Source organism: Hoplias malabaricus, chromosome 1 (assembly GCF_029633855.1).
Source record: "Hoplias malabaricus isolate fHopMal1 chromosome 1, fHopMal1.hap1, whole genome shotgun sequence".
NCBI classification, from domain to species: domain Eukaryota; kingdom Metazoa; phylum Chordata; class Actinopteri; order Characiformes; family Erythrinidae; genus Hoplias; species Hoplias malabaricus.
Window position 1 is genome coordinate 19,825,503 of NC_089800.1, and position 12,734 is coordinate 19,838,236.

The 12,734-nt window shown below is 39.1% G+C and overlaps 1 protein-coding gene across 3 annotated transcripts; it reads left to right on the forward strand.

Annotated features, from left to right (window-relative positions):
• The first annotated feature begins 3,442 nt into the window (after nt 1-3,442).
• Nucleotides 3,443-12,353, forward strand: syt5b (synaptotagmin Vb). 3 transcript variants are annotated; one of them, XM_066680158.1, is made up of 9 exons: nt 3,443-3,561; nt 5,674-5,853; nt 6,600-6,781; nt 6,976-7,077; nt 7,292-7,459; nt 9,222-9,389; nt 10,674-10,791; nt 10,895-11,028; nt 11,269-12,353. In XM_066680158.1, exons 2-9 carry the CDS (start codon nt 5,679-5,681, stop codon nt 11,476-11,478), a joined length of 1,257 nt encoding a protein of 418 aa, XP_066536255.1. In that variant the 5' UTR covers nt 3,443-3,561; nt 5,674-5,678; the 3' UTR covers nt 11,479-12,353. The 3 variants fall into 3 exon arrangements, with proteins under 3 accessions (XP_066536255.1, XP_066536257.1, XP_066536256.1); XM_066680160.1 differs by lacking the exon at nt 3,443-3,561 and adding an exon at nt 3,593-3,652; XM_066680159.1 differs by lacking the exon at nt 3,443-3,561 and adding an exon at nt 3,694-3,793.
• The last annotated feature ends 381 nt before the right edge of the window (nt 12,354-12,734 follow it).

Sequence of the window (12,734 nt, forward strand, 5' to 3'; positions counted from 1 at the left end):
TCTTTCTGATAAATCAATGTCATTGATTGTGACATACTTGTGAAGAAAAAGAACATAAGGTCTACGCAGATAATCAGATTACAAAGACTGAGCAACAGGAGGCTTAACCGGTGTGTACATGTGAGCGCACATTTCTGGGGGAGGTGTATTTAAATTGTTTTGGTGTATCTCAGGTTTTTGGTGTTTATATATCATTATTCTCATTTGAAAATATATGACAAAAGTTTAAAAACACTGATTAAATTTAAGGTTTACTCTGTGCTTTTGAAATGCATTTATGATGTTCTTCAGATGAAGGGGCACATAACCTGTAGATGTTCTAATAATAAAAAAAAATAAGTTAAGTGGAGACGTTTCACTATATTGACTTTTAATGAACACCTTTTGCAATGATAAGTTAGCAGTTCATCTGATATGTCTATAAGCATTTATGCTTCATATTGTTAGACCACTATCAGACAGGTCATGCTATCAATGGGTCTGAGTTATTTCCTGAATAATTAAAGTCTGGGTTAAAGAAGCCCAGGAGACTTTCAGTAAAATTAAAGTAAAAAGATTCAACTAAGATACCGGGTCTCAGAATGACACCTGTCTGTCCTCATCAATCAGAAATACACCAATCCTATGTGGCTACGTGTAAAGACAGGAACACTGAGTCCCTGCATTCCTCCCCTCCTTAGGTGCAACAGGGAACTTCACAACAGTAGGGAATCTAGTACAGGATTAATATAACCAGAACCAACAAGTAGGAGTACAGGTGGTTGGAATGATTACCACAGCAAGTCGTTTGCAATATTTACCTGAGCATTCAGAGTTTATATACGGTACAAAATGGCCTCCTAATGAGCCATAGAGACCTCTGTTGGCAAGGAGGGGAACTGTCAGCAGTGGACATGACATCATGCAAACTGTACAATAACCTTGTGGGCTCAATGTTACTAAGACCTTTCTGTTGACTGACACCCTTAATTGCCACACCCAGATCCTCTGATATTGGCCTCCACCTTCCAGTAGCTCCTCCTCTTGTAGGTCGTTGTCGAAGGACACATGGTGCCATCTGGAAAACATCTGGGATAATCCAGAATCTCCTGCTTCAAGTTCCCATTCTGCACCCTGCTCTTATCTGCAAACACAACCAGCCAAGAATTTGCTGTTTAAGGGTCAAAGGTCAAATCCACCTTCACATACAAGGCGTTCACCCAGAAAGTGCAGAAAGGCACTCAGTTCTCTGTCTGCTGTAATTTACTTGTAAGGTAAATTACTTAGTAAAATTAATTGTAATTCAGGATATTGATTGTTTCATATCAATTTATATTTTCTGGTCTCACATTAAACTGGCTGTTTGATCATTCAGATGGCTACTGAAATTAAGCATTCAGAGCATTTGCATATTTTACACACAAGGGATTGTCTGTAGAATACTCTGCCATCTATCGGTGTCAGAACGTAACTACAGCTTTATTTAAGGAGAAAGACCATGTGATCATGATCGTGGCATTTTGTCAGCCTATTTAAAACATAAGCAAGTGTACATCATGTCACTAAAACATCTGCCTATGCTAGTGAATGCTGTTTATTACCGATCTTGAATTCTCCATTCCAACTTAAATAGGTGAACATGCGAGACTTTACAAACGCAACTCTTACTCCTTAATTTGTTTAAAACACCCACACCACAGAGAAACAAACATTAATCTGGCACAAGTTTTAAAAACAAACAAACTATGGTATTTACATTCAATCATGTTGTCATTACATTTCTATATATAAAAGATGAAAACACAGTCCCTACACATTTCAATCATCCCTATTCCTCACCTTCTTTAAACACACATATACAGTAGATTGCTGATGCTGTACTTGAGAATGTTTTGTCTATTCATGTCAAAGCAATGTTCAGGACAATGATAACAGTGGAGTAGAGCTTCATGTACAAATTCGACCACTAGAGGCCAAAATGTATTGCCCTAAAGAAGGCCAAAGGAGGTGTGGAGGGGACAAAGCTGAGGCCATTCCTGGAGAAACTGAGTCATGTTTCTTTGTTCAAAATGTGCTTTTTTTTATAATTTTTCACAGAGCTACTGTCTTCAATTCTCTCTCTCCCCCTCTCTCTTTCTCTCTCACTCACTCACACACACACACACTGCCTCCCATATTAATCACAAATCCTTTGTGCCTCTGTACACCTCCATGTTTCCACATGGTTCTTTCCAAGTGTTCTCAGATCATTGCTTTTTACAAATGTAAAAACTCTGGCTGTCATTAGCAGCTTCTTGTGCGTGAATAATTGTTTGGTGTTGTTTACATTCTCATGCTGTATTTTGGTGAGAAAGTTTTTAAGATTGCCAGGTAATACACAATTATAAATAAATAAATAAGATTGAATCCTTATGCAATGTCCAATGACCAAAGTTTGACTCTTGATTATTCGGAAGTTTTGAAGGCAGTGAACCCGCCCTAAATATAAGGCAAATATTAGCGTTTCCCCCAGTTTCTTATTAGAATTGTCTTTTATATATACATGTATGTATATAAATATACAATTACAGACTGTAGTCCATACTTTGTTTTGAATACATTATCTGCAGCACATGCTGTTATTTTTAATGGTCAGGACCCATAGAGAGAATTATTTAGGTGGCGGGACTTTCTCTGACGTGGTGGCATGTTAGTGTTTGGCTAAAAACTATTCTAAAATTAGTGGGAGGCAAATCCAGCCAAAACTGAAATGAAAACAATAAAATAAACATTTAAATGTAATATTTAATATAGGCCCCAAAGGACAAAAATAGAGTTGAAAAAAAATTGCGTTTTTGTCATGAACTGCTTATAAGGGTCAAAATAAAAATGCAATATGTACTTAGCAACATCAGTTAACATTTTGATTTTTATTATTATTATGTAATTCAACATGTTCCCCAAAATTCATATAGCTTGCTGAAACTATTAATTGCTCATTGATGTGAAAAGAATGAGTATAATCCATAGTGATCAGATTAACAGGGAGGAAGTCCATTCATTGTGGAAGCCTGTCCCAGATGGAACAACAGCGTTGAAAGGGACGTTTTATATTCTGCGGATTACTAGCTAAGAGGTGGGAGGTCGTCGAAGCTCTTCCATTTGAAAAAATACGTTTTGATATTTAACGAACAACCGACAAAACAATACTTTAAAGCTTCCATATAAAATAACACTCTAAAGGGGGGAAATGTTATCTGAAGACGTGCCTCGATCTCGGGCAGATTTATGGATGGAATATTCTATAGAGCAGCAGATGTGGTTGGGGAGGGGGACGAGAGAGATTAGAGCAGCAAGCTGCCCTTTGGTGATTTGACAGCGCTTTAGCTTAAAGAGATGCGGAGGGAGGGGTGTAGGACACTCAGAATAACAGTCTTAATAATATAGAACGGGCAGGCTGCGAAATGATTGTTTGCCCCAGAACCTTGTGGAGAAGTAACGACATATAGCTTTGAGGCTGAAGCAGTTTACTTTGGGGGAGTAGGCGGGGCCAACTAACGAACATTTCACGGCGGATTCCGAAAGAGAATCGTTAATTTTCTGGTAAGGTTGCTGTTTACTCCCAGTATGTATCGGATTATGCAACACAAGAAGGTTTAGCGAGCAGTGGGCATCCAGTATCATATTTTGTGAAGTAAACAAACACAATTTTTTCCTCTAATTGAGAAACGGTTTTGTCACTAACCTGTTGCTGCAGAGAGCCTCGTGGGCGCTTTCACTGGTGATGGATGTCGGTTTGTAAAGTATGAGAGTTCTCATACTGCCTACTCCTCAGGTGAATCTGTCAACTTGTTTTGCTTATTCACAAGCAGTTATTGTTTATATTAAAACATTTAAACCAGAATTATAACCACATGACCAACAAGTTGTAAGATATTGGCTCATTGGGTGGTGTAGGCCATTTATTATTTTTTAATCATTATCAAAAATTATTTTCTCAAATTGTAATGCATTAATGTATGAAAGTACATGTTCTGTCTGCATAAAAACAATTTTGTGAATTGCTTCCACCAACACCAAAACATAGGCCAGGTGGGAAAAGACTCTTCCTGCCAAGTATGAGCAGAGATTAAGAGCAAAACTAGTTCGTCTTTCCTGCAAACTGGCTTTTTTTTGTCTCAATGAGAGTAGCCGTCCTTTCTGGAATGGGCTTCCCAAAATGAGAGGAAGTTAAGGGGAACTGGGCAAGGAGAGGTGTCCAGTGTTTACTCAAGCTCTTGCTCTGGACCTCTGAATGAATTCAGATTATAATCTTGTTATGTGTTAGAGAGAAAAAGAGAGATGGAGGAGAAAGATGGTGGGTCCCTGAGTGGGATGGGAAAGGGATAGAGAGAAAAACTAAGGATTAGGGTCAGCCATGTTAGCCATCTGGCTGACAGGCACAAGCACATACACATGTACAAAAAGTAACAACTCAGTCATGCTAAGACGTATCACAGCCTAGATGCAGAGAAGCATGTCTTAACATTATCACGCAGTGGCAATGTTAAATGTAAGAAATTTAGAGTTGTTTTATAATGCCTGTTATTCTTTTAAAACATATTATTTTTCACATGATTTGAAATGCATCTGCACCTAAAATAATATATAGCTAATGCCATTGTTATTATCATCCTGAGGTTTTGTAGACTAATTATTCTTAGGCAGGTTATATGAGTTAATGACAATAATTCATCAATAGTTTCTTTTTAGTTTTGTGCAAAAGAAAAAATAAAAACTTTTTCTTAGATATTTCTGAGATTCGACATAAGACAATATATTTTACAAGTCTTTGGACTCCTAACAACCAAGGAGACAAAAAAAAACCTGTCACCATCAGGTAAATGTTCATTTTAGAGACACAGGTTAATATCATGCTCCACTCTTTTTTGGATCTGAAAATAATGCAATCTTCAAGCGTCAGGCTTCTGCCCCTCCTTCCGATTTGTAAAATCCAATTCAGTGTATATGTTTAAAACCATGTCACAAAGTTCTTAATGAGAAAATAAAGAAGAAATAAATAATATCATGAATCATAGAATGATGAATTTGTCATCCCATGTTCAGCAAGTTACACCACTGTTTGTGTTATATTTTGTGAATATTTTGAAGACGCAGACATTGTCAATTGTAGATTGATATTTGGAAGTGCAGAAAAAATTCTCTGATTTATTTAAAACAATTGGTAGCAAGGTTTATGAAAAAAAAATGTAGGCTGTATTAGGCCACAAGTGTAATGATTTGCACACTAATTATTTACAATGTTGATAAAAAACCGAATTGTTTAACTCAAAGTCACACAGCTCCAGGGTCCTGGAGATTGTTGGTTCGAGTCCCGCTCCGGGTGGCTATCTGTGAGGAGTGTGGTGTGTTCTCCCTGTGTCTGCATGGGTTTCCTCTGGGTGACTGTCTGTGAGGAGTGTGGTGTGTTCTCCCTGTGTCCGCATGGGTTTCCTCCGGGTTACTTACTTATTTAGCTTACTATTTAATTTAATTTAATACGTTGTAGTTATGTGCAAAAAAACCCTCCACAATTTTTCAGTTAATTCTGAATGACTGTGAGTTAGAATATGAACTTGTTATGTGTATTTTGTCTTCTAAACTACATATGTAAAGTTAACTGTGACTTAAATTTGTGCATATTATACAGTGAGAATTGTTTACTTTTGTCTGCAGCTGACATGAGACTGGCTGGTATGGCAGTCCGTGCTCGACGCACAGCAGAATCAGCTGAGAAAGAATCAGAGCCAGAACCAGAACCAGAACCAAAACATGAAATCCATCTGGCTCCTCCCACACATCATAACTATGACAACATGAAGAGCAAATTCATGAATGAACTGGAGCACCTGCCACGTGAGTATAACCAACAAACCAGATTCACACATAGTGTAAAAATATGAGCATTAAGTGTGAATGCTCCTCGAGTAGTGAGTGAGTGAGTGAGAGAGGCTATCCTGACTCTAATCTTTAAAGCTACGCTGAGAGCTTCTAATCCTCTTTACTGCATCGCAGCTATCAAAGGAGGTAAATACTGTTGAAAACACTTGTTGAGAGTTATGTGCTCTGTCTCTCTCTGTGTGTGCACACATACAAAATCTTTATTTTCTCTAAGAAAAGAGACTGATGATATATTAATACATGAACACCTCTATGTTAACTTTATTTCGGTCTTTTTCATTACATTTCTCTGTTTTAGTGCTTTTTTATTGCTACTTCTTAGAAATTACTGAGAAATTAGAGAATAATTTTACAGGATTATTTTTCTAGGTGCATAGTCATGGAATTAATTCACCAATTATTAGGTGTTCTCAGCTGAAAATATTTTTTAGACTAAACTATAATGAGGATATGTTACTTTACGTGTTTTTGCTGTAATATAAATTTTGCTGGATGTTCTGCATAAGGAAAGAAACCCATGCCATTTTACCATGCTTTTTAAAACATCTTTCTTTATTTTTAAATAATCTGTATTTAAACAAGGCAGCAACTGCACTGAAATGTATTAGCAATACCCTGCCACCACAGTTGTATTTAAAGGGCTTTAATGGCATCTTTTACCAGTGGCCATGAATATTGACATATGCTCTATATCTATGCAGTTCCCATGTGGGCAGTAGGAGCCATAGTGGTGGTGGTCCTGGCCCTCGTAGCCTGCTGTGTGTTCTGTTTTTTCAAGAAGTGTTTTGGCAAGAAGAAGAAGTCCAAGAAAGCCAGAGAGAGAAAGGGAGCAGCGCGTCGCAGGAAAGGAGGAGAAGAGGGAGAAATAGAAAGAGAGCCAAAGGTGAGAAAGATACAGAAAACCTGAAGCATTTACAAAAAAAAAACTAAACTGGGAATAGTTGCAAGAATGATTAGTAACATATAATTTGTTAATGCATAATTTATATGCAATTTTTAACTTGTTTTGTGATCAATAAAATACATGCTTTTTTTTGCTTTCCATAAAAATACCCTTTTTTCATCATCATTCTCCAGCAAGACGAGGGAGAGAAAAAAGAGGGAGAGGGAGAGAAAGAAGAGCATGAACACCTGGGAAAGCTAGAGTTTTCTTTAGACTATAATTTCACTGAAGCTCAGGTAATATTGCTTAATTTCATTGCCTTATACAACACAACATACTGTTTTAAACAATGTATGAAAATGGTGGGCCTTCTTGAGCATTAGGTGAATACAGGGATTAAACCTTGATGTTTCTGAGATTGACTATATCTTATGTCATTTTTGCATGAATATATGAAAAAAGGAATGCAGTAAAGTACTGAAACATGAACGTTTTCTGTTCTTGTTCCAGCTGATAGTTGGGATACTGCAGGCTCAGGATCTGGCTGCTATGGACATTGGAGGCACCTCTGACCCATATGTGAAAGTCTACTTGCTCCCAGACAAGAAGAAGAAGTTTGAGACCAAAGTTCAGCGCAAAAACCTCTGCCCTGTGTTCAATGAGACCTTCATCTTTAAGGTTTCTCTTTAAAATTCTATGTTCTTTGTAAACAAGAGTGTGAGGTTAGACATTTGTTCATTCACTCTCTGTAACCACTTATCCAATTTAGGGTCGTGGTGGGGGGGGGCTCAGCCTGGATTCACTGGGCGCAAGCAGGAACACATTCAAGTCAAAAAGCAGCTTCACAGAAATTGAGAATTAAAACTAAATTTAAAGTAATATCACCAGGTGAACAAGTCAAGGGCAGCAGTGGCAAGGAAAAACTCCCTCAAAGCTGGAGGAAGAAATCTTGGGTGAAACCAAGACTCACAAACGGGACCCATTCTAATCTAAATCTAAGGACTGGTTCCCCTCCAGGGTATGTTCTCGCCTTGCGCCCAGTGATTCTGGGTAGGCTCCAGACCCACCGCCACCCTGAACTGGATGAGCTTTGCAATAGACAGTGGTACAGTGGCAAAAAGCTCCACAGTCCTGGGGTTGTGAGCTCAAGCCCAACCTCTGAGGATGCCCTACCATCTCTGCCCTGTAATGGACTGGCACCCTGAACAGGCTGTGTTCCTGCTTTGAGCCCAGTGGTTTCAGGCAGGCTCCAGACCCACCATGAACATGAAGAGGATGAAGCTATTACAGAAAATACATCAGTGTGTCAGGATTCTGTCTACCATTCTCTAGGTCTACCAGTCATCACTGGGCACAAGGCAGGGACACACACTGGACAGGGAGTTAGTACATTACAGGGCACCACAAATTCACACCTACTTTGGGAGGAATACGGAGCACGTAGAGGAAACCCACACAGACAACGGGAGGATACACCAAACTCCTCACAGACAGTAACTTGAGGCCCACAACCACAAAAATGTGGAGATGTGTGACATTAAGTATTGCAACACCATGCCACTGAGGTGGGGCATAAACCCAAAACTAAGCCTCTAAATACTTGATAGTATTTCGCTAGTTTGTTCAGGTTGTACAGGCTGTCAGACATCTGTCAAAAAGTGAAGGAGCTTTCTCTTTCATTGTTCAATGCATATCACCTCACTGTCCAGTTTTGTAACTAATTCACTCACACTTACAAACTCTCTCAATCACATTCAGAGACGGCTTCACTGGAGTTACTGTGCTTCCGATCAGTGACACTTTGTGTCCTTGTTTAACCAATGTTCAATCTCCTCCCTTGTAATGTCTCTAAAATTACACCTGACCCACACATGGGCTTGAAACCGTGCGCAGTGTGTGTGTGTGTGTGTGCATGCACCCAATTTGAAGGCATGTATTCATACTTGTAAGTGAAGTTTTAAAAAATGAAAATCTTAAAATTAATTGGTAAAATTTAAAAACTGCCTGTAGTCCCAGTTTAATAAGTTCTTCCCTGCTATTTTCACGTCTGAGGGAGGACAGAGGTGGGCATACATGCAAAGTATAAATTAAACAAATCTATACACAACATTCTTGCATTTGTGTGTGCGCCTTTGTAGCAGTATGTAGTGCTATCCTGGCCTCATGTCTCATTGCATATTGTCCCAGAGTCGGCTGCTTCCATGCAGTAGTTTTGTCTTTGATTCTGTTGCTAAAACTGATACAGATATTTTGTAACATGTAAGTTTGGCTTTTGGGATTAAATATAAAATTTTCTTAGAAATAACTGACTTTTAATTATTGGAAATGATTACAGTGTGTAGGCTATTACACTAAACATTTGCATTTATATTTAAGATGTTTTCTCCCCCTCTCTCTCTCTCTCTCTCTCTCTCTCTCTCTCTCTCTCTCTCTCTCTCAGATCCCTTATGCTGAGTTAGGTGGTAAAACCTTAGTTCTTCTGGTCTTTGATTTTGATCGTTTTGGGAAACATGATGTGATCGGCCAGATAAAAATTCCCATGAGTAGTGTGGATCTTGGACAGCCACTGCACCAGTGGAGGGACCTTGAAAATGCAGAGAAAGAAGAGGTAACACAAAGCAAACATAAAGGTTATTTTTTCTTTAACTTGTGCCATTCTCTCATAGAACCAAATTTTGCTGTCCAATATATTTCTATTATTTATTTCTTTGCTGAAAATGGCTGAGAGTGTCTCATGCAGCTCAGCGGAAAAGACAGGTTTTAAGTGTCACTGCGAACAGCAAAGGTAGTGATCTATTAGGGCAATTTGAACATTCACGTATTTGAACTCAAATCCACATTGGTGATTGCTTGATATTTCTTTCTTCTTTATGCTTACCTTAATAATTTGTTTTATTAACAGTTACCTAGGACAGTTAATCTGTTCTAATACATTTTTGCATATTCATTTATTCGTTGTTTATAACCGCTTAGTTTCCTTCAGGGTGGCGGTGGGTCCGGTGCCTACCCGGAATCATTGGGCACAAAGCAGGAACACATCCTGGTGGGGGCACCAGTCCTTCACAGGGTGACACACTCTCACACATTTACTCACACTCTCACACATTCACTCACACTCACACCTACGGAAACTTTTGAGTCACGAGTCCACCTGCCAACGTGTGTTTTTGGAGCGTGGGAGGAAACCGGAGCACCCGGAGGAAACCCATGCAGACACAGGGAGAACACACCACACTCCTCACAGACAGTCACCCGGAGGAAACCCACACGGACACAGGGAGAACACACCACACTCCTCACAGACAGTCACCTGGAGGAAACCCACGCAGACACAGGGAGAACACACTACACTCCTCACAGACAGTCACCCGGAGGAAACCCACGCGGACACAGGGAGACCACACCACACTCCTCACAGACAGTCACCCAGAGGAAATCCACGCAGACACTGAGAGAACACACCACACTCCTCACAGACAGTCACCCGGGGGAAACCCACACAGACACAGGGAGAACACACCACACTCCACACAGACAGTCACCCGGAGGAAACCCACGCGGACACAGGGAGACCACACCACACTCCTCACAGACAGTCACCCAGAGGAAATCCACGCAGACCCAGGGAGATCACACCACACTCCTCACAGACAGTCACCCGGAGGAAACCCACGCAGACCCAGGGAGAACACACCACACTCCTCACAGACAGTCACTCGGAGGAAATCCACGCAGACACGGGGAGAACACACCATACTCCTCACAGACAGTCACTTTGTCTCGGTTTTTCAACCATAGGGGCATTATTAAGTGTTAATGATAGTATGTTTGCGGATATATTTGCAAATAAATTAATTCTCTCTCACTTTTTCTCTCTGTTTTTCTCTCTCAGCAAGAGAAGCTTGGTGATATTTGTATCTCTCTGCGATATGTACCCACTGCTGGCAAATTAACTGTCAATATTATGGAGGCTAAAAACCTCAAAAAGATGGATGTTGGTGGTTTATCAGGTACCCATCCTCAGCTTTATGCTTTTTAATCTATCCATTTTTAACCTCTCATGAAAAAAAGCTAGGGATTACAAATATGATCTCATGATTATTTGTTTTTCAGATCCTTTTGTAAAGATTGTATTGCAGCATAATGGCAAGCGGCTGAAAAAGAAGAAAACCACAGTTAAGAAAAATACTCTGAATCCATACTTTAATGAGAGCTTCAGCTTTGAGATCCCATTTGAGCAGATACAGGTAACATTATTTGCTTTTATATATATATATATGTTCAACTTATGTGTATATATGTATGTATATATAACTTAGCCATGAAGGCCATAGAAATTCTGATGTTTTATTTATCTTTATATACAAGTAAATAATAAGGAAATAAATTCTATAAAGTAGAAAAAGGGTTAATAAACAAAACAGGTATTTTTACAAGCTTTTAGTGCTCCAAATAAAAAAATTGCTGTATGTTCTCTTCCGTACCAGAAAGTCCAGCTGCTCATTACTGTTTATGATTATGACAAACTGGGTAGCAATGACGCCATTGGCAAGACCTTCATTGGTTATGGAGCAACTGGCATTGGCCTGCGCCATTGGTCAGACATGCTGGCCAATCCAAGGCGTCCTGTGGCCCAGTGGCACACCCTCCAGCCTGAGGAAGAAGTGGAAGCTGCACTCAAAGCACCCCATCGCTAAATGCAACTATCACTATTCCAACCCATTTCTAATTACAGTCTCCACTTGGCCCTTTTCCACCTTCACAACCATACATTCAGTTACCCATGATATCCTCCCAGAGCTCTCCTCGAGAGCCTGACACACAATGTGACTCCTTTTCCTGTCGTCAGGTTTGATCTGTTTGGTTTTATCCTAAGCTTTAAAACTATGATTCTTGTTTACACGATTCAGTGATGGAAGACAGATAAAATAAGCTAAAATCAATTATAATTGAGATGATATTTTCTCTCTCTTGAAACTTTTGGTGTTTTGTGAATGTTGCTGTAATTTATTGAGTTTTTGTTTTATTGAAAGAAGCCATTTCAGAGTGAGTCTTTGTGGTGATGATGTTCTGGGTGTTTGACCCGCTGTGGTTTCCTTCATTATTTAGTCAGATTGTTATTGTCTTAATTTTGAGATTTTGACTAGTTCCTTCCTTGAGTCTCTCAGAGGTGACTAATCACAGTATGTTATTTTCCAGGTTAAATGCAGGTGCTGAATTGACGTATGAATAAATTATAAGTGCAACTCTATTTATAGTGAGGGAAAAACAACAACAACAAATGTAAAAATGACGTCTATGGGGTTCATATGAAAAACCTTTTGTTTTTGAGAACTGCCTGTTTAAGCGGTATTGTATTTTTATATTTAATTCTTTACATTAACATGTCTGTATAAAGTCATTCTTCCAGATATAACTGTATAACTACGAGGAAGTGATATATTGTTTGGCATTTTGATATTCACTAATCTTTAGTTGATCGTTTTTAGTTGTGTTTGCATGTTGCATGAAAAATAAAGCTTAGCTGATATCGTATTGTCAGTTGTTTTGGGCAATTTCAGGTGGCAGTGTTTTCAAAAATAAATAAGTAATATTTTGATAAGTAATTAATGAATTGTTTACTAAATAAAATATTTTACAGATCATTAAAAATGCAAAATCTTGCATGGGATCATACTTTACATCTGCAAAGTGGACCAACAAAGTAGGTGTGTCTAACAGAGTGGACAGTGAGTGGAAACAAGGTTTAAAATCTCGAGAAGCACTGCTGTGTCTGATCCGCTCATACCATTGCAACACACACTAAAACAAAACTATGATTCTTGTTTACACTATTCAGTGACAAGACAGATAAACAAAGAACTGTCTGTGAGGAGTGTGGTGTGTTCTCCCTGTGTCTCCGTGGGTTTCCTCCGGGTGACTGTCTGTGAGGAGTGTAGTTTGTTCTCCCTGT